At 48.2% G+C, this 27,693-nt stretch overlaps 1 protein-coding gene across 2 annotated transcripts in view; it reads left to right on the forward strand.

Annotated features, from left to right (window-relative positions):
- ak8 (adenylate kinase 8) overlaps window positions 1–27,693 on the forward strand; it is a 223,716-nt gene that overhangs the window by 96,243 nt on the left and 99,780 nt on the right. For both annotated transcript variants that reach the window (XM_038782152.1, XM_038782153.1), the window contains 3 exons: window positions 12,990–13,061; window positions 17,947–18,147; window positions 24,861–24,992. In XM_038782152.1, the coding sequence (XP_038638080.1) occupies window positions 12,990–13,061; window positions 17,947–18,147; window positions 24,861–24,992 (405 nt within the window). The remainder of the gene's footprint in view (window positions 1–12,989; window positions 13,062–17,946; window positions 18,148–24,860; window positions 24,993–27,693) is intronic.

A 27,693-nucleotide genomic window follows, 5' to 3' on the forward strand; every position in this document is an offset into this window, starting at 1 on the left:
CAGGGGCTGGAACGGGAGGTGCCCTTGATTTTTGAGTAGCAGTGGTCAGAGTGTTGTTGCCCCTGGTGGGACAGGAGATGTGCTGGTGGATTTTTGGCAGTACACTCTTGGGTTGGCCTTGTTGACGTCTCCGGCCACAATGAACAAGGCCTCCGGGTTTCGTAGTTGTTTAGAATGTTGTACAGTTTCTCCAGCACCTTCCTCACTTCTGCCTGGGGTGAGATGTAGACCGCTGTGATAATGGCTGCAGTGAACTCCCGTGGAAGATAGTATGAGCGGCACTTCACGGTCAGGTATTCCAGGTCCGGAGAGCAGTAGGTCGCCAGGGTCACCACATCCAAGCAGCAGGAGAAGTCGATGAGGAGGCAAACCCCTCCACCCTTCGCTTTGCCTGATGACGCGGCGCAGTCCGCCCCGGTGAATTGAGAAGCCTTCAGGTTGTATGGCACAGTCCCGGTGAGGCGGGGGTGTGAGCCCTGTCTCTGTGAAACTTACTTCCCAGCTCAGCACGGCCGCTGGAGGCCGCTGCCGAGCGCATGCGCGGGACATCCAAACCAGAAGTGCGGGGGCCCGTACCCGCAGTTAAAGCTGTGAGAATCATTCCGTGGTACCTGCTAGCCCCCTGCAGGCATTTAATTAGTTCATCTTTTTTTCTAGGAATCTCTGGAGTAAAACTCTAGCGTTTTACGCCAACGTGGAGACCATAGTCACATTTTGGGAGAATCCAGCCCCACGTCTTTCGGGATTGTGGGAGGAAACCGGAGCACCCGGAGGAAACCCACTGAGAACAGAGAGAACCTGCAGACCCCGCACAGACAGTGACCCAAGCTGGGAATCGAACCTGAGACCCTGGCGCTGTGAAGTAACACTGCTAACCACTATGCCACTGTGCTGCCCTGTTCTTCCCACCGAAGAGTTTGTAGGGAACACATCCCTGCCAATACCAAATGCCCCTAAGTCATTTAATACTCCATCAAGCACTAATTGACTCGTGATGGAACTTACACCCCTCAGTTGGGAGGAAGTCCTACATTGACAGATAGCTCTCTAACCCAGCAGTGCTAGACATTTGGTTTATTTGGGCCTTTGAAACAACTCCTTGTGTTTTAATTACGTCTAAGTATTGTGCTCACTTCGGACATTGAGCTGAATTTCCCCTGAAATCGATATCGGGCGGGGAAATTGACAACAATGGCAGAATTTACTCTGATGTGGAACAATTGTTTAAAAACATCAGAGGCATAGGTTTTAAATTGGATCATTGGCAGGGTGGCCTCATTTTTGCCTACACTGCTGTGACCTCAGAGCTTCAGCAATCCAGGCACCATGTTTAAAGACTGCCCTGCACAGAGCTAGTGGAATAGGAAGCTGCTGGGAATTGATGGTTACCGAAGTTAAGAAACATGTCCCTAAATTTAGCGACACCTCCTTTGAGCGCCTTCTAGATGCAGAGGAGGCCCTCCGCAATTTTCTTTATCTCCACTCTGGGCGAAGACCAGTAAACTAGGTCATCAATCCAGCATGGGAAACGGTGGCAGCGGTGGTCGACTCCAATACAGTCCAAAAGAGGACTGCCGTCCAGTGCTGAAAGAAGCTGAATGATTCTGTTCTGCCAGGGCAAGTTACTCTTCTCATCACGCTCAACTCACAAACCTATCAGACATCCACAGGGATCACACTCAATGCCAGCTCGAGGGGCATCACCACTCACTTTCTCTCATACACCTTCATCTGCCCTGTGGATTGTGTCCATGGCACCACTCACCACCTACACATACCAGGCATCTGGCCTCGCAGGGACCTCTTCATCTATCTTCATGCAGAACAAACTGGCTCACAAAAAAAGTAGATGTCCCAGACTGGTGCAGGAGGATGTGTGCTGACTGTGAGATTGATGGCACTCAAGCAGCACTGCAACATTCAACAAACAACCATGCTGGGAGTGATGTCTCCTGTTTCACAGATGGCTGCTGTGCACTAATAATCTCTTCTTTCTTCAGGCACATCTGGGCAGTAGCCGATAGGGCCCACAAGACAGATCCTTGACTCCGAGGGACACCATGGAAGAGGAATCTGTAAAGACTGACATTAAAGACACATCACAGCACCCACCCACACCCTGCAGTCCGAGGAGGGTGGCACTGCTACACAACAAAACTCTGAAGCAGGCTGGTGCCCTCCAAAGCATGCCTACCAAAAGGTCACTATTGACAACAGGGTGCAGCAGTCAGAAGACCATCTCCAGCTCTGCTGTGGATCTTGAAGATGCACCAAGACATAGCAGCAGGGTTAGAAAGGTGAAGAAGATGTAGCTGCACAATGTGGGCATGGGTGTTAATCACTTGTTCACAGCATGGACCATTGTAAGCACATTCCTCAGACCATCTCCTTGCCTGTGGCTCTTCGTTATGATGAGCAGTGTTCATGTCAGTCAGATGTGAAACCATGGGTCCTGCACAAAAGGAAGGCAAGTGCCAAGGTCCAGGGCCTCTACCCTGTTCAGCGGGTAACCTTCTGAGCTCACTGATTTCTGGGCTTCAAAGTCACTCTCCTGCACCTTAAAGTGGTTTGTGTAAACTGAAAGAATCTCATATCCAAGCATTACAGGGATCTGCAATGTTTTTTGTGTGCTCTCAGCACCTTGTAGGCAGGACTATCATTCCATCAGCATTCCTGACTGGTGAAGATGTGGTGCTGAAGGGAACAGGTGTTGGAGCCTGCCTAAGGATCAAGTACTTTGAACGTCCATGTGTCCGCTGTGTCCTCAGTAGCATCTCTATGTATGCCCTTCTTCATAGAGCGTATGCATGCTACCCTCAGTTTAGACAGGTGGTCAGGCATTCTAAGATGCAATGTGAAGATCTCAGAAGGTCCTCACTGCATCTCATTCATCCTCCTGGAATCCTGAGACAATGAGGGCCTCACAAGCCACCCTGTCTCATCTGGCCAGTACAATGGCCTCATTGCTGTATCCTCGCCTTCATAGGAATCATATAATCCCTACAGTGCAGAAGGAGGCCAGTTGGCCCATTGCGTCTGCACCAATTCTTTTGAACCACACTACTTAGGTCAGATCCCCCCATCCCTATTCCTGCAACTCCACCTTAAGGGAAATTTAGCATGGTCAATCCACATAACCAACAACATCTTTGGACTGTGGGAGGGAAACAGGAGCACCCGAAGGAAACTCACACAGACACGGGGGAAATGTGCAAACTCCACACAGTCACACGAGGTCGGAACTAAACCTGGATCGCTGGCGGTGTGAGGCAGTTGTTGCTAACCACTGTGCCACCGTGCCGCCCTCCAGGACATTATCACCCTCATCTCCTTTGACGTCGTCCTCATAAATGAGAGGTATAGCTCTTCCATCTACTCCTCACCCAAGGTCCTCCCCCGTTGCAATTGGCAGGTTGTGTAGTGTGCAGCAAGCCACCATGATATGTGATGCCCTCTGGGGCGTGCTGCTCCTGATCTTTAGATTTTGAAGTCTGTGTGCAAGGGGGTTAAAGTAGAGGAACACTCTCAGGAATTAGTGCTGCTGGAGGTTGCTGGCAGGGCAAGCTTCTTCAGAGTTGTGGGACTTTGCTCCGTGACTTTTTTTAGTCTCAATGTTTAAAAATATGGCGGGAAAAGCCACCAGTGCAGCCAACGGGCAGCCAACAGGCTGCACTCCATTTTCCCCGCCTGAGTTGACACTTGGACAAAAAATGAGAAGATTCCACCAATTGTCTCTGAGTGCGTAAGTATCTATGATTCTTGCGTGGAGATAATGGAATAAAATGAGGAGAGCTGAAAGGTAACAGGAAAATAGGAAAACAAATTGGCGGATTCTCCCATCAGGCAGCTAAGTGCCAACGCCGGCGTAAAAACGGAGTGTTTTACTCCGGCGATCGGCGCACATATCGAGACCCGATCTCTGGGCCACAAGTGGGGTAGCATGGCGCTGGAGCAGCCCACGCTGATCGCTGCGTGAACCCGGCGCCAAGGGGTCTGCGCATGCGCAGTTGGCCCGTGCCAGCTAGCGCATGTGCAGTGGCTCTTCCCCGCACCGGCCCCAACGCCAAATGGCGCAGGGCTACAGGAGCCGGCGTGGTGGGAAGCCCCCTGACACAAAGGCCGGCCTGCCGATCGCTGGGCCCCGATCGCAGGCCAGGCCACTATGGATCCCCCCCGCCCCCCCCCGGGGCAGACCCCCCCCCCCCCCCCCCCCCCCATCTCCCAACCCACAGGCTGCCCCGGACACTTCAATGCTGAGGTCCCACCGGCTCAGAGGATTTAGAATGGCGCCGGCTGAACTCCGCTTTTTTGTTGACGGCCGCTCGGCCCTCCGGGCCGGAGAATCGCACACCGTCCCGTGCCGCCCGGGCTGGAGAGTCGCCGCATACCCTGACCGGCGCCACGCCGCCCCAGTGGCGCAGAGCTGAAATGCCCTTCTTCTGTGCCAGAAATGACAATGGCTCTATAACAGACTCAAAAAAGACTATGGGCAGAATTCTCCGAACCGCGTGGGGTCTGAGAATTCCGCCCATAGTCTTTTTTGAGTCTTTATGAGGCCATTGTCCATTTCTGGCACAGAAGAAGGCATTTGGCCCACCTGATTCCATGCCAGCTCTCTGTGGAGCTATCCAATTAGGTCCGATTTCCACTGCTGTATCTCGGTAACTCTGCAAATTTATTTCCTTCAAGTGTCCCATCTAATTTCCCTTTTGAAATCATTGATTGTTTCAGCTTCCACCACCCTCAAAGCAGCGAGTTCCAGGTCATTGCCACTTGCTGTGTAAAAAGGTTCTCCCTCAGATCCCATTCAGGAATTTCTACCATTCAACAAGATCGTGGCTAATGCTTGACCTAACTTCATACACCAGCCTTTGCCCTATATTCCTTAATACCTCTGGTTAACAATAAATATATTTCTCAGATTTAAAATTATCAATTGACTGAGCATCAGTTGCTGCTTGGAAGGGGTTGGAATCTTCTAACATTTTTTTTGAATGTAGAATTGTTTCCTAACTTTATTCCAGACTGGACATTTTACTTATGGCCCCTCGTTCCAGATTCCTCAACCAGCAGAAATAGCTTCACTCTATCTACTGTAGCTGCTCCCCTCAATATTTTGAAAACTTTGACCCAGACCACCCTTTAAACTCCCAAATTCCAGGGAATACAACTAATTGTGCAATCTCTCCTTGTACTTTAAATCCTTGGAGGCCATGTTTCACTCTATTAAGTATTCTCTGTACTCCCTCCACATCTGTTAAAAGTCTATGGTATCCACACTGCTCTAAATCAGATGTGGTCTAACCAAGGCTTGATATGAGTTAGCATAACTTCTATCACCTTGTTTTCTAGCCCTCTGGATATAAAGGAGAGCATTCCAACATGATTATTTTCTGTACCTGTCCAGGACATTTTTATCGATGTTAATTGAGCATCCGATTCTCTTTGGACCTCCACAAATCTGGCTTTTCATCATTTAGAAATTATTCAGTTCTATCCATTTTAGTTCCAAAATGGATGATTTCACAGTTGCTTATATAAAAATCATTTGTTACATGAAACACATGAAAAAAGTTAATGATCTCCAGTAAGTCCAGTAAGCATGTGATGGAAGACTAAAGTTATAAATATTACAGTGTAAGCTTGGATCAGATTAATTCCCTACATACATACCAGTAAAACCAAACTTCTTTTAAAAACTGTGAAAGATGTTGGGCGGAATACTCCGCACCCAGGAAAAATCGGCAACGCTGTTGTGAACTTGGCCGAGTTTCACGACTGCTCCCCACGGCCCCGTTCCCGAACGATTCAGGCCCCGGAAATGGGCTAGGAGCGGGGCCGCGGGAAACACGTGGGCGATGACGCCAGAAGCGTGCGACACCCAAATGACGCCGGTATGACGCCGCTCCGCGTCGTAAAAAGGCACGGGCGACGAGGTCTCCAGACGGAGAGGGAGGATGACGGAGCCACGGAGGGCCGCCCCGAGGTTCGCAGAGAGTGACCTGGAGTCCCTCCTCGATGCGGTGGAGCAGCGGAGGAGCATCATCTGCCCCAGAAGAGGGCATCGCCACCAAGCCAGTTGTTGTGCGATGGGCCTGGCGTGAGGGTGGGCACGGCAGTGAGTGCTGTGGGGGCAGACCCCTCAGTCTGGGGAGCAGTGCCGAAGAAGCTCCACGACCTCACCAGAGGCTGCCAGGGTAAGTGCCAAGAGGGGCCCGCCGGGTCACAACAACCTCCCCCCCCCCCCCCCCCCCCCAGTCCCTCATCATCCACCCCCCACCCCCCCGGGCACAAGGGTGGCGAGAGTGGATTGGAGGGTGGTTTAACAAAGTTGTCACAGACCCACATGAGCAGCTGCGACCCCCTGGAGAGATCCATGGTTTAGCTGCAACTTTCCCCCCAACCTGTGCCAATATCTGATAGGCCTGCTGAGTACCTGCCGAATTGTAATGATCTATATATGCCCAGCCCAACAGGACAAGACTGCGCACAACAACCGGGGAGCGCAACAAGACCGGAGGGGGTTCTCCATAATGCACCCCCTGACCGCCTTTGAGCAGAGGGCTCTGGAACCGTTGCTGGAGGATCTGGGAGCCGAGAGGTCGCGCAATGCGAGGTCGGCGGTGCAGAACCAAGTGAGACATCCCCGCATGACAACCCCCCCCAGCCCATCCTCTCTCCCCTCACACTCAGCCCACTGGACGCCCCATCTTCTCTCCCCTCACTCTCAGCCCACTGGACCCCCCATCCTCTCTCCCTCACACAGCCCACTGGACCCCCCATCCTCTCTCCCCTCACTCTCAGCCCACTATACCCCCCCATCCTCTCTCCCCTCACACTCAGCCACTGGACCCCCATCCTCTCTCCCCTCACACTCAGCCGCTGGACCCCCCATCCTCTCTGCCCTCACTCTCAGCCCACTGGACCCCCCATCCATCTCTCCCCTCACTCTCAGCCCACTGACCCCCCCATCCTCTCTTCCCTCACACTCACCCCTGGACCCCCCATCCTCTCTCCCCTCACACTCAGCCACTGGACGCCCCATCTTCTCATCCCCTACACGTCTCAGCACACTGGACCCCCATCCTCTCTCCCCTCACTCTCAGCCCACTGGACCCCCCATCCTCTCTCCCCTCACACTCAGCCCACTGGACCATCCAACGCCCGGCCGAGCGTGTCTAAATAACCCCGTCTTATTCTATTCCCTAGGGCGTGCTGACGAACATCCAGGGACGTCTGCTGCCACACCCAGCCGGACATCCACCACCACCACCGCACCCAGGGCCGCACGCCAGAGGGTGGCAGGACGTCAGCCAGGATTGCCATCCTCCCAACCCGGGACCGTCCAGCAGGGCGCATACACAGACTCCATTGAGGGGGAAGAAGACATGGGCCGCGTGCGCCCTGCGGCCACATATGCGGCCACATATGACTGGGACGAAGACACTGCGGAGGTTATGACGGACGAGGACCTAGAGCTTGCGACACTGCTATCTCCCACACCATCCACCATCCCAGAGACACTCATCTCGGTTGGGCAATTAAGTGATGAGGCTCCTGGGTCACGGTCTGGTGTGCACCACATAGCTGAGCAGGTACAGCAGGTGGAGGTCGGAGCAGCCGAGGGCCCGGACTGTCGGAGGGCAGCCCAGGCCCAGCATTCAGCTGGCTCCCAGACGTTTCCCGGTTCCTGGATTTAATCGCCCACCCGCACAACCGATGCATTTTCAAACCCAGGGACACAATGACGGGATGAGGGCCGTCTTCCAGCAGCTGCAGACGCAGTTAGAGTCAAACCGCGTCCAGGAGCAGGGAGTGGTGCCGCTCATGGCAGCCACCCAGGCCAACACCGCACGGGTGGCATCCGCGGTGGAAGCAATGGTGAAACGGTTTTGGCCATGGGTCAGGTTATGCAAGGCATTGGGCTTAATGTGCACGCGTCACCCATGGCCCTGGACAGGGTTGCACTCTCACAGGGAGCAATGCGCCAGAGCCAGCATGACATTGCTGGCGCGCTACGGGCTCTGGCCAAGTCACAGCAGGTCATGGCCTAGTCGCAGCAGTCAGTCGCGGAGAGCATCAACCGCCTGACGCACGTGTTGGATGGTGCCGCGCACTCACAGGTTGAGGTCGCACATTCCCTGGCAGGAATGTCTCACTCCCTGGACTCCGTCTCTGCGAACCTCCCCCCCCTCTCTCTTCCCCTGTCCCTCCCCCCCTCCCCCCCCCTTCCCACTTGTCCCTCTCTCTCTCCTCCCCCCTCTCCCTCCCCCTCTCCCTCCCCCCTCCACTTGCCCCTCTCTCCCCCACTCTCCCTCCCCCTCCCACTTGTCGCTCTCCTCTCTTCCTCCCCCCTCCCACGTCCCTCTCTCCCCCCTCTCTCTCTCCCCCCTCCCCCCTTCCCACGTGTCCCTCTCTCTCTCCCCCTCTCTCATCCCCCCCCACCTCCCTCCCCCCTCCACCTTGTCCCTCTCTCTCTCCACCCCTCTCCCTCCCCTCCTTCTCTCTCTCACCCCCCCTCCCACTTCTCCCCCCCCTCCCACTGGCCGCAGCGTTCTCGGGGATGCCTTCCCCAGTTTGCGGAGACTCCGGGACGGTCCGCTCACCTCCTAACTCCTCGTCAGCCAGCACGACTGGCTGGCGTCTTTTAAAACCAGGTGTGGACGGCGACGTCGTGACGTGGTGTCATGACATTGTGACTTCGGCCCATCCAGGCCGGAGAATAGCGGGGATGCCGGAGAGTTGCCATTTTGCCTTCGTTGGGCGACTCTCCGTAGTTTTCCGCGAGTATCCCAACCACAGACATTTGGCCGGTGGGGAGAATAGCGGGAGTGCATCGGACCGGCGTCGTGGGAAAAAACGGTGCGGCCCGCTATTCTCCGAACCGGCGTGGGGAGCGGAGAATCACGGCCGTTGTTTCTTTGTTCTCAATGTATTTATGCGTCCATGATCGAGAAATACACAACAAAAGCAGCTGGAAATACAGTGGCAAACAGTACAAAGTCTGAAGTGTGACCGTAATCAGCTTACAACAAACTCTAATTGAACAGATCCGATACTGGCTCATACATATTAGATAACAATGATGCAATCAGTCACATTACAATGAGAACAAAACATAATCTAGCATGTAAAACAAGAAGAATATGTCTTCTAATGTTGAGCAAAATATCTTTATTCAGGTTAGTCTTAGTGATGGTGCAAATTCTTCTAGTTTGGAAAGACATGGAAATAATCATCCCTGTCTTCCTTGTCAAAACAATTTATATTAAATACATGAATAGGATGGGAATAGAGAGATATGGACCCCGGAAGTGTAGAAGATTTTAGTTTAGACGGGCAGCATGGTCGGCGCAGGCTTGGAGGGCCGAAGGACCTGTTCCTGTGCTGTACTTTTCTTTGTTCTTTGTGAAGTTGGGGCGGCAGTGTGGCACTACAGCCTCACGGCGCTAAGGACCCGGGTTCGATTCCAGCCCTTCCAGTCCGTGTGAAGTTTGCACATTCTCCCCGTGTCTGCATGGGTCTCACCTCCACAACCCAAAGATTGGCCACACTAAATTGCCCCTTAATTGGAAAAAAAATGAATTAGGACACTTTAAATTTATAAAGAAAAAAATTACTTGTGAAGTTGATATTTCATTAATTGCCTCAGACCAATGCCTGGATATTAGCTGGTAAGGTTTAATTAGTGGAAATATTTGTCAGAAGAAATGGTATCAGGAAAGTTATACTACGGAGGCCAAGAGTGAAAAGAGGAATAATCCACTCATTCTACAGTTGCAAGTGGATGGTAGTCTTGCAAATCCCTACTAGTAAATGTACTGAATTTTTCATTTCAGGTAAACTATTTCAGGTAATCATCAGAGTTGAAAATTTCTAGGGGTTTAATAAGTATCTCTGAAGCCTCAGTTATTGAATGAAAACTTTCAAAGGAACACAAAGCTTTGTCCCAGATCTAATAAACAGAATAATAGATGATTGCAACTTGTGGTATTGATTTTCTTCACTCATGAATTTTAAAAAAGGGGAGAATTTCTGCAGAACGGATCTTTCACAGATATAAGACAAGACTCAATTATGTACTTGGCAAGGGATAATTTTATGAAATCCCATTCCTCTGGAAAATCATGGGGATGTGAACAATATTCCAAAATCCCTGATAGGTTCTGCTGGATGAGTCTGCAATTTTATTAAATTATTCATTTATTTTGCAACAATTGTCTATCATAAAAACATTCTGATATAGCATTGATAAATTTGCATTTTCACTACTTACTTTACTCATCCCTAATGTAAGATGGCAAGCATTATAATGTTTGAAGGATATGTACAATAGGTTATTCTCAAAATCTGTAAGGGATGACGTAGCACCTTACAGCCTACCAAAATATTCATGAGAAACATCTGATGCCAAAACACATGATGCCACAACCAGTTTCCAACAGGGCCCTTAGCTCAGTACATCCAGATTTCAGAATTCCTGCTGAATTGGATTTCAGCCCTGTCAACAACTAATAGCTTTCAAATACACAGAAGTATGTAGGATATCAGTAACCAACCTGCAGGTATATACAATTCATAAAGCAGAACATTTTATCATGTACCTCAACCTGAGAAAATAGTTAGTTAAGACGTTTGGAAATGTTACTAATAGCTGTTTGTAGATTAAAGGTAAGTTCAGTGTTAGGCTTCTCTTGAACTTCTTCTGATATAACCGGTTACGTTCTTCTGATATTACTGGAGGCCTATCTGCTAAAATTAGCCACAATGTAACTCTTTTCTGAGAGAAATTGAAACTTTGATTTGCTACATGATTTTTTTGAAAAATGTTTGGATTTTTAGAGGCAAATATCTGCTGTAACCTGGATTTAATTATTCTTCTTGACGTTGTCGACTATGAGGAAGATCTTTGCCTTATTCGATATTAAATTTTAAGAAGGCTGCTGACTTGGCCAGTTTGTACAAGTTTTTTCACTTAAAGTTTTATTTTTGATGTATTTGTGGGCATTCCTTGGTGAAGGGCATGAACATCATGGTGCAGGCAACTTGATGGCATCCAGCGCCAGAGGAAGGCAGGGCTTCTCAATTTCATTGCAGTTGCTCCTCTAACCCAGGAGGAAGACAGGGGCCCTAGAGCACCCATAGGGAGGAGGAGAAGCTAGTGAATAGTCTGGAGCCTTCCACACAAGAGACTCTAGGAGTGACGAGCTCATCTGACTCCCCTCTTTCTGTGGCACCAGCCTCACAAGCCGAGGGGAGGGGGGTGGCACCCCACACAGCAGCACACCAAAAGCAGATTAGGCCCTCCAGAGGATGCCAGCCATGGTAATCTTCGAGATTGGGACTGAAGTTGGGCATTCATCCCGTGGCAAATGGATGTACAAAATCCTGATCTGTGAGTCGAGAAGTTGTACATGTCATACCACAATAAATTATTTGTAAACTCAAGTGTAAGATCAAAAAAAAACTCAGGGGACCCATTGGACCTTCTAAGGCCGAGAAATTAGTTGGTGCCACGCCCATTTTACAGGCGTTAAGCGGGCACTTAAGTCTTCAATTTAGTGAGCAACATGTGATCATGTTGCACATCTCTATTGTGCCACACACTTATATCGGTAAAGGATCCAGTATAGCCTTCACCTAATTCTCATCTGGGAAAGGACTTAAGGTACTTTGGTGTGAGAATAAGGGCCTAATAATAATAGCAGAGGGATTGAATTTAAGAGCCGTGAGGTGATGATGCAGCTGTAAAAAACCTTGGTAAGGCCACATTTGGAGTACTGTTTGCAGTTCTGGTCACCTCATTTTAGGAAGGATGTGGAAGCTTTGGAAAAGGTGCAAAGGAGATTTACCAGGATGTTGCCTGGAATGGAGAGTAGGTCTTACGAGGAAAGGTTGAGGGTGCTTGGCCGTTTCTCATTAGAACGGAGAAGGATGAGAGGTGACTTGATAGAGGTTTATAAGATGATCAGGGGAATAGATAGAGTAGACAGTCAGAGACTTTTTCCCCGGGTGGAACAAACCATTACAAGGGGACATAAATTTAAGGTAAATGGTGGAAGATACAGGGGGGATGTCAGAGGTAGGTTCTTTACCCAGAGAGTAGTGGGGGCATGGAATGCACTGCCTGTGGAAGTAGTTGAGTTGGAAACGTTAGGGACCTTCAAGCGGCTATTGGATAGGTACATGGATTATGGTAGAATAATAGAGTGTAGATTAATTTGTTCTTAAGGGCAGCACGGTAGCATTGTGGATAGCACAATTGCTTCACAGCTCCAGGGTCCCAGGTTCGATTTCGGCTTGGATCACTGTCTGTGTGGAGTCTGCACATCCTCCCTGTGTGTGCGTGGGTTTCCTCCGGGTGCTCCGGTTTCCTCCCACAGTCCAAAGATGTGCCGGTTGGGTGGATTGGCCAAGATAAATTGCCCTTAGTGTCCAAAATTCTATGATCTGTGATTAACCTAGGACAAAAGTTTGGCACAACATCGTGGGCCGAAGGGCCTGTTCTGTGCTGTATTTCTCTATGTTCTATACCTCCCTCTGCTTTTTTCCCAAAATTGGCCACGATTCTACTATTTAAAGAAGCCTTGTGCGTTTTCTGCCAGTGCTGAAGAGCTGCTTATAATGGAAGATGTTGTAATCCAGGCAGGAGATTGGTGGGTAAATCACTCAGCTGACTCCATCGCCTGGATTCAGCAGAGTGGCTGAGATTTAAATTGCTTCAGTGTTTAAAAACTAATTAGTAGAATTTGTTAATGAGAAGTAACTTCTTGAGTTTAACTAGTATCTGTGAAATGCCTTGTTAACTGAAATTGCTAGTCCTGGGAAGATACCATATTGAATTATATAACATATTACGGCTCAGTTCACTTTGGAGGTGGTATAAGAGTTTGAGTCACAGCAGACAAAGTTCAGTGTGGGTTTTGCTCAATTAATGATCCCATTGTAACCATACAATTTTACATTAACTGCATCTTTTTCAACCACAGTCATACTTGATGCCCCTGATACGGTGCTAATTGAGAGAAATCTTGGGAAAAGGGTTGACATGTCCACAGGAGGTAAGATATATCATTTATATATTAACTCTTTATCAATCCTTATACTACTAGTCTATCGGCAGCTTCATTTCTCTCATGGCCCTTCCTCCTCTTGCATTCCAGACTTATTTTTGCTGTAATATCTGAATGATTGAAACTATAATTTTTTACAAGGAGAAGCAAATTGTTTCACTTTGCTTCCGCTGTATTGTGGTTAATAGGGTTCCCGGAGGCATCTTTGTAAAAATATTTTGAGGATTCTTATAACTGTCTATACCTTCCGCTTCCTTGGGAAAGAGAAAACAGGCAGCATAATAAAAGACCCGTCCCACCCAGGCTATTCTCTCTTCCAACCTCTTCCACCGGGCAGGAGATACAAAATTCTGGGAACACGCACTAACAAGTTCAAAAACAGCTTCTTCCCCGCTGTTACCAGACTCCTGAATGACTCTCTTATGGACTGAACTGATCTCTTCACACATCTTCTCTACTGAGTAGAACTACACTTCATATGCTTCACACAATGTCTGTGTCATTGTGTATTTTTCGTATGTCCTATGTTTATTTCATGTTTTGAACGATCTGTCTAGACTGTGTGCAGAACAATATTTTTCTCCGTATCTCGGTACACGTGACAGTAAATCAAATCCAATCGAATCCAACCCAACTGCCCTTGACTTATGGAGAAAAAAAGCTGGTCCATTTGATATCCTTAATGGTTCACCAGTCTTATTTGCTTGTGCCCAGGGAAGATGGAGACATAAATATTGAACTGTGAGGCTTGACAGAAGAAAGATAAATGAAAGGATTTGCATTTAATAATGTCTTCCACATCCTCCAGACATCCCAAAGCAATGTCACAGCAGTTTATGTTAGAAATGGAGCTGCAAGGGCAGTACTTAGCTCAGTGGTTAGCACTGGGACTACGGCGCTGAGGACGCGGGTTCGAATCCCGGCCCTGGGCCACTGTCCGTGTGGAGCATGCATATTCTTCTCGTGTCAGGTTAGGTGGATTGGCCACGCTAACTTGCCCCTTGATTGGAAAAAAATAATAATTGGGTACTCTAAATTACAGAAAAAAAAAAGGAATGTAGCTGCTGTTGTAATCAGGGCAGCCATTTTCACACGGCAAGATCACACAAACAGCAAAGTGACAAACTAACAAATTTTTCATTGTGTTGGTTGAGGAATAAATATTAGATATGGGATATTTTATGCCCGTAATCTTGGTTCAGCAGTTGAACCAAAGGTGGCACCTCCCTCAGTGTTACACTGAAGAATTAACTTAGATCATGGGCTGAATTCTCCGGTCACCGATGCCGAAATTGCGTTCGGCGAACGGCCGGAGAATCCAAGTTCCTGACCAAATCGGGGCGGTGCCGCTTTCGCGATACTCCGCCCCTTCCAAAGCGGCATACTCGGGAGAGTACGGCGCACAACGTATCGGCGGCCTCAGGACATTGCCTGAGGCCCGCCCTGATGCTCCGCCCCCGACCGGCCGAGTTCCTGACGGCATAGGTCGCGTGACGTCTCACCCATCGGGAACTCGGCGTGGCGGCTGCAGACTTAGTCCAGCGCCGCCACAGTCGGGGGAGGGCCGATCCGCGGGCAGGGAGGGGACATTATTCGGGGCTGGAGGCACTGTGGAGGGGGGTGGTCTGGTGCGTACGAGCCGGCCGAAGGGGGGGACTATTTTGCCGGCTGGGTCCGCATGCGGCCTCCACCATGTAGCACAGCGCGGCCACTGCAGACCAACGCCGTGCGCATGCACGGCCACGGACCCGCTAATTCTCCGGGGCATATCAGCAGCTAGAGCTGGGGGCTCTACGCTGTCGTCTTGCTAGCTCCCAGCAAAACGGGGAATCGGTGGCCATGTTGCGCCTTTTTCTGGCGTAAACTGCCACCGTTCCCACGCCGGCGTGGGGCCATAGCCCAGAATCAGAGAATCCAGCCCCATGTACTTCAGAATGGGGCTTGAGCCTAGAACCTGCTTACTCAAAAGCAAGATGCTACTACTGAATGAAGGGAAGTCACTTGCAAAAGGAAAAAAAAACAGAAATATAGTAATTGGCAGTGAGCTTACAAATTCACTCAGGAAGCCTGTATTTTTAGTTCATTCCATCATATCAAATATTTTACAAATGTATCACTCTGATTCCTTTGGTATATGCGTACCAAAATAGGTCCTTGGCCATCAGTTCATTTAGCTATATACTTACATTCCATACCTGTAATTTAGTTGTCATTATGGGAATCACTATTAGACATTGCCTATGAAGCCTAGTTTCCTCACTGCCCCACATTGACCTTTCACTTTGAGTTCCTTTCACCCAAGTTTCCGTTAGCCAATAGTGCTAGTCAAGTCAGTAAATACAACCTTTGTGACATGACTGTGGTGCTCTATTCCTCTCTTCAATTCAATGGACATTGCCCCTTCAACTTAATTTATTGCGTCTTCTTCATGATCTAGCATCGAGACCCCACTGTTATTCAATGACAATCCTGTCTGTCCTAATATACATAACACATCACCCGCAATGATTTCTGTTTACACTTCTGCATTTACACCTTGGGAATACCTTGAGGTTCCAAACTTTCCTCTCCCCTATTCTTTTTTTTGTATAAATTTGGAGAATCCAATTCATTTTTTCCAATTAAGGAGCAATTTAGCGTGGCCAATTCACCTACCCTACACATATTTTTGAGTCGTGGAGGTGAGACTCACGCAGACACGGGGAGAAGGCCCCATTCTTGTTTTTTTAAAGAAATTTAGAGTACCCAATTCATTTTTTCAATTCAGCGCCAATTTAGCGCGGCCAATCCACTTACCCTGCACATCTTTGGGTTGTGGGATGAAACCCACGCAAACACGGCGAGAATGTGCAAACTCCACACAGACAGTGACCCAGAGCCAGGATCGAACCTAGGACCTTGGCACAGTGAGGCAGCAATGCTAACCACTGCACCACTGTGCTGCCCTGTCCCATTCATTTTTAAAATAAATTTAGAGTACCCAATTCTTGGGGGAGATTCTCTGAGCCCCGTGCTGGGCCGGAGAATTGGAGCAACCGCGCCCTGACGCCAGCCTGCGATTCTCCAAGGTGCGGAGAATCGGTGCCATTTGCGCCGCCGCATTTGGCGCGGTGCTGGCTACGGGCCGCTGGAATCGGCGGGGCCACTGATTCTCCGGCCCGGATGGGCCGAGCGGCCGCTCCAACACGACAGAGTCCTGCCGCCGCCGTTCACCCCTGGTCGCTGCCGGCAGGAACTCCGCGGGAACGCTCAGGGGGCGGCCTGTGGGGGGGGGCTCCTTCACCGGGGAGGGGTGCCCTCCAAAGGGGTCTGGCCCGCGATCGGGGCCCACCGATCGGCGGGCCGGCCTCCCCCTCTCCCCCCCCTCCCCCCACCCCCCCCCCCCCCCCCCCCCCCCAGGCCTACATTCCGCCGCGGCCGGTCCCTGAACACAGACCCCATGTTGGGTTGGGGCCGGCACCGTAAGAAGTTCCCCGCACATGCGCAGGATGGCGCGGCCCAACTGCACATGCGCAGGATTGAGCTCACCCAACTGCGCATGTGCGGGTTGGCACGGCGCCCATTTGGCGCCGTGTAGGGAGGCTGGAGCGGTGTGAACTGCTCCAGCGCCGTGGTGGCCCCTTTGGGGGCCAGAATAGGTCATGCCCGGGCCCTGTTCGCTCTGTCGTGAAACGCGCCATCGTGAAACACGACGGCGTTCATGACGGTGCGAACACTTGGCCACCATATTGGAGAATCGCTCCCCTGATTTTCCAAAAATGGGGCAATTTAGCGTGGCCCATCCACCTACCCTGCACATTGTTTTGAGTTGTGAGGGTGAGACCCATGCAGACATGGGGAGAATGTGCAAACTCCACGTAGACAGTGACTCAGGCTGGGATTGAACCTGGTCCTCAGAGCCGTGAGGCAGCAGTGCTAACTGCCGCGCCACCATGCCGCCTATCCTCTCGCCTATTCTTAACTACATACTGTCCCACAGCATCACAGATAGGCATGGGCTCATCTATCATTTTTTTTTTTAATGAGCATGTTATACATTGTCTAACAATTAGTTTTCTTAATTTGTAAAATTTCAAAAAATGTTCAATATTGTAGTTTGTAAAAAGGTGGGGCTAGATTCTCCGTTCCTGAGACTAAGTGTTGACACCAGGGCAGGATTCCTGACTGTCACAACAGCAAAACTGGCGCCATACCTGGATGGATTCAGCGACTGTGGAGGGGCTAGCACTGGTGCCACATGGAACACAATTGATTCCAATGAAAAATGGTGCGGGATTCGCTGGGTCCGTGAGTGACACTCGGGAGGCTGACAAGCTGCAGCCGCATATACACATTACAATCCCTACACATACTTATTCCAGCCAACAAGGTGGCACTGGTTGCGCTGGAGCACGCCCATCCCGCTGATGGGTCGGCTGGGGCCAGAGGGTACCTAGGGGAGTGTCCTAGGGGGACGTCTATACGACCTGTGGCCCTAAGTTCACAGTGTGCTGTCAGCGGTGTACACAGCTGCATGGCTGTCTTTCCTGTTGCGGCAATGGTGTTCTGTGCCCGTCCATTCCGACCCCACAGCCCATCAAGTGCCAGGGACCCGGGTTCAATTCTGACCTTCGGTGACTGTGTGGAGTTTGTACATTCTCCCCGGTCTGTGTGGGTTTCCTCCAGGTGCGTTGGTTTCCTTCTACAGTCCAAAGATGTGCAGGTTGGGTAGATTGGCCATGCTAAATTGCCCCTCCAAAGGTTAGATGGGGATAGGGTGGGGGTTTGGGCCTGGGTAGTGTGCTCTTTCAGAGGTGCAGACTTGATGGCTGAATGACTTCCTTCTGCAATGTAGAGATTCTATGATTCTTTTACCTTTGCCTGTACACTTTAGAAATATATCATACAACTTTCAACTGGCCAACATCAAGTAAAGTGCAGAAGCGCCTAGTGAAGCCTAATGGAATAAAAGAGAAAGAAACCGTAAAAGCCCTATTGGAGTACCGCAGGGTCAGCCATGGGATACTGAATAGCTACAGTAAAAAATACCATATCGTTAATGCTGATCAGCCTAGTGTTGATGTATATTCACAGGGTAAGTAATATTCTATTAACCATTTGTAGAAAAAATTAGCTTCTATATTGTTGAGAGCTTCCTTTAGGTAACAAGTGAAGTTATGAGTAGAACTGTGAGTTGCACATTCTTTTAGTCCTGGGAATTAGTTTGAAATCCAACCTAGATTAATGAATTCTCCAACATATATGCTTTATGAAAGATTCGTAATTTTAAATGATTTAGGGTATTCATATGTTCTTTATAAAATTCCCAGTATGCACAAGTTTATAACCAGTCATGTACCTCCAAAGATCATGAGAATGGTCAGATTATTTGTTCTAGGCCAGGCTTGCTCAACACTTGTGCATGGGAGATGCGTGGGGGGGGGGGGGGGGGGGGGGGGGGGGGGGGGGGGGCTGGGGATGGTCACATACTGTTTTTCTCCCACTCAAGGGGCAAATTTCAGATAGATAAGGGGCTGGATTCTCCATTCTAGAGTCTGTGCTCCTGACGAAGTAGGTCTTGGTCTCTGCTGGCACTGGCACCATGCCCAGATGTGATTACTTCTCCTTTTCAATGCACATTTACGCAGGAGGGGTGCTTACGGGTTCTGTGGAATCCTAGTATTGGACCGTCATTTTGAGTGGATAGCCCGATTCAGATGTCCGCCAGCCGGTGCCCTCTCCCCCTCCAATGCAAATCCTGCCCCGCCCCCTACTCTGTTGACAAGTAGGGGCATCCTTCCCTCCACACCTCCATAGGAATAACGGATCAGCTCCCCCGCAGCATCCGTGCATGAGGGTGAATTGAACCTCCCAACAGAGACCCCCCCCCCCAACAACAGGGACCTCCTGTTCGTAAGACCCCAACAGAGGCACACCCATCAGATCCCTTCTCTCCACATCAAAAGCAGCGAAGCGCTTTGACTTCCTCTTTTTCATAACAGAAAGCACTTAGCTGCTTTTGTGGTGGTGAGAGGCTGTCAATCATAACAAAAAAGCTTATAAACATTGTGGTTAGCATCAAAGCTGAGTAATGGAGATGCATTCAAGCGTGAGGGAAAGATAGATCAACAATCACCAAGCAGCTGTCTCTGTAGTAATAAAGCTGACAATCACTGGCTAATGCAATGTATTGCTGTGTGAAATTGAATGGAGATTTGCATTTCAAAAATTGTAAATGGATTTGAAGCCCTTTGAAGTATACTGGGCGTTCAAGGGGGCCTCTGACACTTGTACAGCTGCAGCTTAAATATTTTTGTCTGCGGCAACAGTTGTTACGAAAGGGTAAGCGAAAATGCCGGACTGCTCCAGCTTTCAGGAAGCCCGTGACGGTCAGTGGAGAATTCACCCCAAGGTTTTGCGCAACATTAAACATTGACTTTCTTTAGAAGGCTGACATATGAAAGGAAACTACTTATTGAGCAAAAAAGATCAAAACAATAAACTGCTAATTATTACAAATGTGTAATAAATAAAGATGACAATGACAATGTGAAAGGGTGAGAGTGTGTGGGTGGAATTCTGCCATCCTGCTCGTGCTGAGTTTTGGGGGAAAATCGGATTCCCGCTGGTGTAAAAACAGTTTGCAGTTTTCCTGTTAATGAGTTAATGGTCGATCGGGTATCTCACTGATAAATGACGTGAACATCAGTTATATTCATTCCCATCTCATCAATTCTTATTAGATATGCTACTTGCCGGGCAGCAGGGTGGCGCAGTGAGTTAGCCCTGCTGCCGCACGGCGCTGAGGCCCCAGGTTCAATCCCGGCTCTGGGTTGCTGTCTATGTGGAGTTTGCCCATTCTCCCCCTGTTTACATGGGTTTCGCCCCCACAACCCCAAAGATGTGCAGGCTAGGTGGATTGGCCATGGTAAATTGCCCCTTAATTGGAAAAAATGAATTGGGTACACTAAATTTATTTTAAATAAATATTTTTCTTGCCTGGTGTGTTCATCAGAAGCACATAATGCACGTTTGTGCCACCTACCGTGGGAGTTCCCATGACTCCTACATCCTGAGTCATTCCTAGTTGCGTCAGATATTCAATTCCTGACTGTCTACAGAAATTGGTGCATGGGGACCAGGGGCAGCCACTGAAATGCTGACTCATGACATCCATGCAACAGCCTCAGGGTGCTTTCAGGGAGAGGTGCAACACGGCTCACAGCTCCACACGGTCCATCATTGAGAAGACCATAGTCATTCTGAGGATCTGTTTCAGATGTTTGGATTGTTCAGTGGGGCACTACAATACACCCATAAAGAATTGCCCGCTATGTTGCGCCCTTCACAACCTATCATTGCAAAGGGGTAATCCCTCACCGAAGGAAGAATGGATGAGAGTGAGATCTCTTCTGAGGATGAAAAGCCGGAGGGCCAGGAACCTGAATAGGGAGTTGTGGGTCAGCTTTCGGGAACAATGCCAGCGAAGCTCAAAGTGGAATATGTGCCACTTTAATTGGAACCAGATTCCAGGAGAAAAATGGAGGAAACAGGATGGCTACATTACTCCTGTCCCTTCATGCTATTTGATTGCATTGAAAGGGATGTCCAACCAATCACATCAAGAACAAGTTCAACATTCAGACTTGCACCATCTAATCTTATATTGACAAAGCCATGAGTTCTAAGAAGGTCAGTGGTGCACCCTGTATGCACTTGCTTTGGGAATTGAAAGCTGAACAACAGCAGGAATGCTGCAGCAACTTACTTGTTGCAGTCGTGGCCACATTAATGAGAAATTACAGCGCCCAGTGAAGTGAGAATATGGTTCGGCATATCAGCCTCCCATCCAGGTCTTGTCCTTTGGCACTACCACTGAGGAGACACAATGGCTGCTAATCCTTCAAGGGTGCCGAGCTGCCCTCACACAATGGTGCGTCATGAGGAAAAAGGGTTACAAACACGTTAAGCATATCATTCCAATAAAGATTGTAACACATCTACATGACATCACACAAAGGCACAAAAACTATCTTCAGTGAGTTGACATCACAGTGGTTAGACAGCGAAATATAGAAAATAGGAGCAGGAGTAGGACATTCAACATGATCGATCCTCTATCACAACGCCATGCTCCTGCGCTTTCCCCATCTCCCTTGACACTTTTAGAGTCTAGAAATCGATCTATTTCCTCCTTAAATATATTGAGTGATTTGGCCTCCACAGCCTTTTGTGTTAGAGAAAACAACATCCCTGCATCCAGTCGGTCCATCTGTCTAGCCCTGTCAGAATTTTATACGTTTCAATTAGATCTCCTCTCATTCTCATGAATTCCAGTATGTGCAGGCATGGTTGACCCAATCTGTCCTTCGACTGTCCTGCTACTCCTGGAATTAGTCTGGTGAACCTTCACTGCACTCTCTTCGTGGCAGTACATTCTTTCTTCGATAAAGAGCTAAACTACACACAATATTCCAGGTGTGGTCTCACCAAGGCCCTGTACAGCTGCAGTAAGACATTCTTGCTCCTACCCTCTTGCAATGAAGGCCAACATACTATTTGTCTTTTTGTCTTCCTAACAGCTTGCTGTACCTGCAAGCTTACTTTCAGTGACTGGTCTACTAGGACAGCCATGTGCCTTTGTATGGTAGCATTTCCCAATCTATTACCATTTAAGTAATACTCTGCTATTCTGTTTCTCAATCCGAAGTGGATAACTCCACATTTATCCACATTATACTACATCTGTCTGTATTTGCCCATTCACTCACCTTGTTTCCTATTAACATCCTCCTCACTGCTCACCTTCTCACCAAGTTTTGTGTCTCAGCAAACTTGGAAATATTACTTTTCGTTCTGTCACACAAACCATTGATGTTTATTGTGAAAATCAGGGGCCCAAGCACTGATCCCTGCTGGACCCCACTAGTTACCATCTGCCACTTCAAAAAGGACCCATTTATTTCTGTTCCATGAACTTTACCTTTTCACACTAGCCTCTTATGTGAGACTTAAGTTTTCTGAAAATCCAAAGACACCACATTCACTGGTTCAATTTTATCTATTCTACTTGTTACATCCTCAAAAAATTTCAACAGATTTGTCAAACGTGATTTCACTTTCATAAATCCATGTTGACATTGGTTGCACACACGGACAGCACGGTGGCGCAGTGATTAGCATTGCTGTCTTATGGCGCCGATGTCCCAGGTTCGATCCCGGCTCTGGGCCACTGTCCGTGTGGAGTTTGCACATTATTCCCGTGTTTGTGTGGGTTTCGCCCCCCCCAACCCAAAGATGTGCAGGGTAGGTGGATTGGCCACGCTAAATTGCCCCTTAATTGGAAAAAATTAATTGGGTACTCTAAATTTATTTTTAAAAAGACACTGGTTGCACACCCATGACCCAAAAGTGCTTTGAATATTTCTTAATCTTCCTAACCCCACCACTATGTCTGCATGCAGCCCCAATATCCGTAGCACAGGTGGAGATAGCCTGGTGACTGCTATTTCCTGATGTCTGAGATGACTTCAACAGATGTCCTCAGGTGGCCCGAAGCATTGAGGACCCTGGCCTGATAAGGGTTTGCTGCTCAGGGGCAGATGCATCCACCTTGGCCTGAACAATTGGAGTGGATGGGGTCATGGACTCCAGGAATCCAGGACTGAGCGCAAATACAGCAAAATCTGGAGAGAGCCTGGTGAAAGCAGATAGAGAGGTGGGCGGAAATGGCGAGAGCCCGGGGAAAGCTGGTGGACAGCCGGGTGATAGTGAGGAGAGAGCTAAGTGGAATTGGGTTGAGAGTTGGGGGAAGTTGACATGAGCCAAGGAAGAGAATTGGGGGGATACATAGAAACATACATAGAAAATAGCAGGAGGAGGCTATTTGGCCCTTTGAGCCTCCTCCACCATTCATTATGATCATGGCTGATCATCAAGTTCAATACCCTGATCCTGCCTTCCGTCCCATAACCCTTGATCCCTTCAGCCCCAAGACTTATATCTTATTCCTTCTTGAAAATACACAATGTTTTTGCCTCAACTACTTTTTGTGGTAGTGAATTCCACAGATTCACCACTCTCTGGGGTGCAGAAATTCCTCCTCATCTCAGATCCTCTTATCCTCTAACTATGACCCCTAGTTGTGGACTCCCCCACCATCGGGAACATTCTCTCGGAATCTACCCAGCCTAACCAGTTAAAGATGTTTACGTTTCTATGAGATCCCACTCACTCTTCTAAACTCCAGTGAATATAATCCTAACCAATTTAGCCTCTCCTCATATCACATTCCTGCTATCCTACCTTTGCTCCACTCCCTCCATAGCAAGAAAATCCTTCCTCAGATAAGGACACCAAAACTGCACCCCACAGTCATTCTCTCTCGCTTTATCTCACATACAGCTGCTGGTATTAGCTGCTCTTCCAACGACAGCTTGTTTCTCTCCCATGTTTGCTGCTGATAGGCTCACTAAGTTAGGTAGATTGGACATGCTAAATTGCCATTAGTGTCAAGAGATGTGCAGGTCAGGTGGGGTTATGGGATTGTGGGAGTGGGCCTAGGTGGGGTGCTCTTTCAGACGGTCGGTGCAGACTCGTGGGCTGAATGGCTTACCGGGGGGGGGGGGGGGGGGAGAGAGAGAATCTTCCGGTCCCGCCAACAACGCACCCCTGCCGCGGTTTTCCCGGCAGTGAGGGGTGAATTGAACAGGAAACCCCATTGGCAATGCTGCGACCAGAGGATCCTGCTTCTGGCCAATGGCGGGCTGCCTCCGCCGCCATGAAACATGCGGTGTGTTCCACGGGAAATCCCGCTGAAAGAATATATATATGGTATGTATCTGCAAATTCTCACATTTGATTACTTTTATTTATCTTCTCAACTATTAATAAGAAGGAAAGCAGAAGAAAAACTGTCAGCACCAATAGAGTATTTAAAGCCAATTGATCATGAACCTTGGTTCTTTGTGGGTGTCTTTCAGCTGTCTCATTGTTCGCAGACATCATATTACTGCAGTGCTGAGCTTTACCTTCCCATTCACAAGTAGAGGAATCCTGCTGAACAAAAGCATGAAAATTTGATGTTGCATTCCATTGATTTCAGTCCTGTTTTTCAGCATAAATGATTGTAGTAATTTGCAGCCGTAAATGGAACAATATGAATGTGTCATCTATGTAAACTCATTGTCTATGCAGGATAGTTTCACATGTGTGGCATTATCAAACCGGAATATCTGAATTTTGTTGTGTGCTATGATTAGTTTAACTGACTGCACTCTTGGGTTTAAAAAAAAATCTGTGATCTGGATTGTCTCATACATGAAGGACCAGAAAACATAAACAATAAACAGTAAGGATTTTTGATTTTTAGTTAGATTTCAAGCAAAGTTTTTCAGAAACAACTTTAAATATTAGTTCCTTTAAAATCTATGCAGCAATTGCTTTAATTTTATTGTGTGATTATTATTTTAAAAAGTGTGTGTTGATCTGTAGACATAATTTGTACAATTAAATCAATTGAAAAATGTGTTTAAAATTCAAATGTCACTTATTCTGATTTCTCTAAAGCTTGGGACAACTATTTATGCATTGCAGGCCATATAGACGTTTGCAACTAGGAAAGAAAGTCAGCAGGGCTATCTAATTACTCTGCAATTAATTAAAACAAATGGGGCGATTGGGGGGAAGGAATCCCCTGCAAATGGGGCTTAACAACATTCATATTGTATGGTTTGTTTGTCTCTAACTAAGTATTATTAGTGTTCAGGGTCTCTGCTGATTTTAAAAAAACATTTCCACTCTACACAGTTATGAGCCATGTCCAAAGCCGACATCGATCCAACGCCCCCTATACACCAAGAATCATTATCCATGGTCCCCCTGGCAGTGGCAGGAGCCTGCAGGCAGCACTGATTGCTGAAAAATACAGGATCGTTAACGGTGAGCACTAACTCAGTTGGACTTTTTGTCTTTATTGAACTCATGTCTTTGTCTTGTACATTCTGCTGTATAACAGACGCACATTTGAAATTTTACATCTGGCAGTAAGTGGTAAGTCCATGGCTATTACGGCCTGCTTCCATTACAGCATTGCCTCCGGAGGCACCAAACATAACAACACAAAAATAGTGGCTGCCAGGTCTGTACTTCCATGTTTGATTTTAAGTGCCTTGTCGTAAAAAAAAAACCTTTTCATATTTCTGTCCACTGGAATGTCAGCAAAATCAGGCTCCTGTAATTTTATGCGATGATGCAACCAAAATGGCATAACTGGTCTGTTTTTGGATGCATGCTGGCTTCTTGTTGTTAACATTTCCTGTTTTTACTGTCAATGATTCTCCATTCAAATTGTTGAACCGTATGTTTTTGTGGTTTCATTGTTTTTCTTCTTTTTAAATTCCATTCCTTTCTCAGAGATACAAAGCCAATGCACAGAGTGGGCAGGGCAACCCAAATCCATCTCCTTGCTTGCCCCCAAAAACAATTCAAATTCATATTTAATCCAATTCATGGCTCCCGCATAAGATACATACTAGATCCGAGCTGACAAGTACAGACATTATGCTTGATCTCTCACTTGATCCTATGCTTGACCTTAGAAAAAGGCCAAGAGGGCAGCACGGTGGCCTAGTGGTTAGCACAACCGCCTCACGGCGCTGAGGTCCCAGGTTCGATCCCGGCTCTGGGTCACTGTCCGTGTGGAGTTTACACGTTCTCCCCGTGTCTGCATGGGTTTCGCCCCCACAACCCAAAAATGTGCAGAGTAGGTGGATTGGCCACGCTAAATTGCCCCTTAATTGGAAAAAATAATTGGCTAATCTAAATTTAAAAAAAAAAAGAAAAAGGCCAAGAACCATTGTGTTTCTTTTCTTGAGATAAGTGCCTTTTTCCACGTGGAGGGCAGATGGCCCATTCTTCAGGTACTGCTGAGTGCAGTCAAGGTCAGCTCTTAGTTGAATTATGAGGTGATTACACCCAAGGGGAAACAAAAATTTCTGAGGCTGAGCGCATTTTGCTTTTGTGTATCTTATGGCAGAACTGTGTTTCAGCGGACTGCTAACTGATTCGCTAGCTAAATGTGCAAGGCTGGAGACAAGGCGTGGAATTTCACATTCTCTGCAGAGTACTGGCTGAGGCAAGAAAACTGGCATGCAACTCGTAGGCTGCGCAACTGGGTTTTCTGCCCAGATAAACCAGCACACTGTAGAAAAAATCTGGAGGCGTGGCTCACGTTGGCGGGGCGTCGTCGGAAAAAGCCAGCAGCTGGGAATTCAGGGCGCTGTTTGTAAAGGGCAGCCCGATCTCCAATATAAAACACAGCAGTCCATGCAGAAGGACATGGAGACCGTCCCCTACCTAAGGAGATAGGAAGACCCTCCCCCCACACATACAAGGTTAGCACCCACCACATGCACAAAGGGAATCCCCTCCCCCAACCGATTAGGGTAACGTACCCAATGGAGGTCCCCAGAGCGCCCCCTGGCACAGTTGCGGAGAAAGTGCCAGTGTACTGCCCAGGCTTCCCTCTCTTCCCCCAGAGTCTATACTTACCTCATTCCCTTTGCCTGGTTCCTGTTTTTGTGAAGGAGTTGTGAATCTCGTCGACGAGGGAATGGCAAATGTGAGGGGGACAATATGGTGGGGAAGCCCGCTAATTATATTAAAATTTATTGAAATGAGGTTCCCGACGTTCCTGGGCGTAGGATTTTGCACCCACATTGCTGCTGGCACCTGTGGTGAACGCAGGTACAAAATTGTGGCAAAGGCCAACGAGATCCAAAATGAAGGACAGTTTGTTGTTCATTGTTGCTGAGGTATGCAAATAATTCGTAACAGCTTCTATTTGCAACGAACAACCGTATGTCATCAAACATTCTTGGGGAAAATAACTGAGTCATCCAGGTGAAAGTTGGGCATAGTGCAGTTACTTAACATGCACATCATCAATCTCCATATCAGATTGAAAAACAGAAGAGGAATCCTCTCTGCTGGTTTAGATGGATGGTATAGATCCCGTATGGCACTATTTCAAGAACAAAGAAATTCAAGGACAAGTTTTGGTTTTTGCAAGATTAACAGTGGAGTGAGGTTGTTGTGTCTTAATGACAATAATAATGACACATGTATTTTTTTTTTTTAATTTAGATTAGCCAATTATTTTTTCTAATTAAGGGGCAATTTAACATGGCCAATCCACCTACTCTGCACATTTTTGGGTTGTGGGGGCGAAACCCACGCAGACACGGGGAGAATGTGCAAACTCCACACGGACAGTGACCCAGAGCCGGGATCGAACCTGGGACCTGAGCGCCGTGAGGCGGTTGTGCTAACCACTAGGCCACCGTGCTGCCCATGACACATGTATTTAGCTCAGTTATTTTCCCAGTAACTTCTACACTATTGTTTTAATGGTGCGCTGTCCATTCGGGCTACCACTTATGGTTACATAACTCGGGTTAAAATATTTAAAAGTTGTTAATTTAAGTGAAGTACTTTTGAGACATTTCAGAGACATGTGATAGTAAGCTGTCACACAAATGTAAGTTTTTCTTAAAATTCTGTTCTTGGGCTGACTTCCGGTGACGGGGATGTGCTGAGCGGACAGATAAAAGGTGGGCTCTCCTCCTGGAAACTCAACTTC

The sequence above is a fragment of the Scyliorhinus canicula genome, chromosome 21, assembly GCF_902713615.1.
Source record: "Scyliorhinus canicula chromosome 21, sScyCan1.1, whole genome shotgun sequence".
Classification (NCBI taxonomy): Eukaryota; Metazoa; Chordata; class Chondrichthyes; order Carcharhiniformes; family Scyliorhinidae; genus Scyliorhinus; species Scyliorhinus canicula.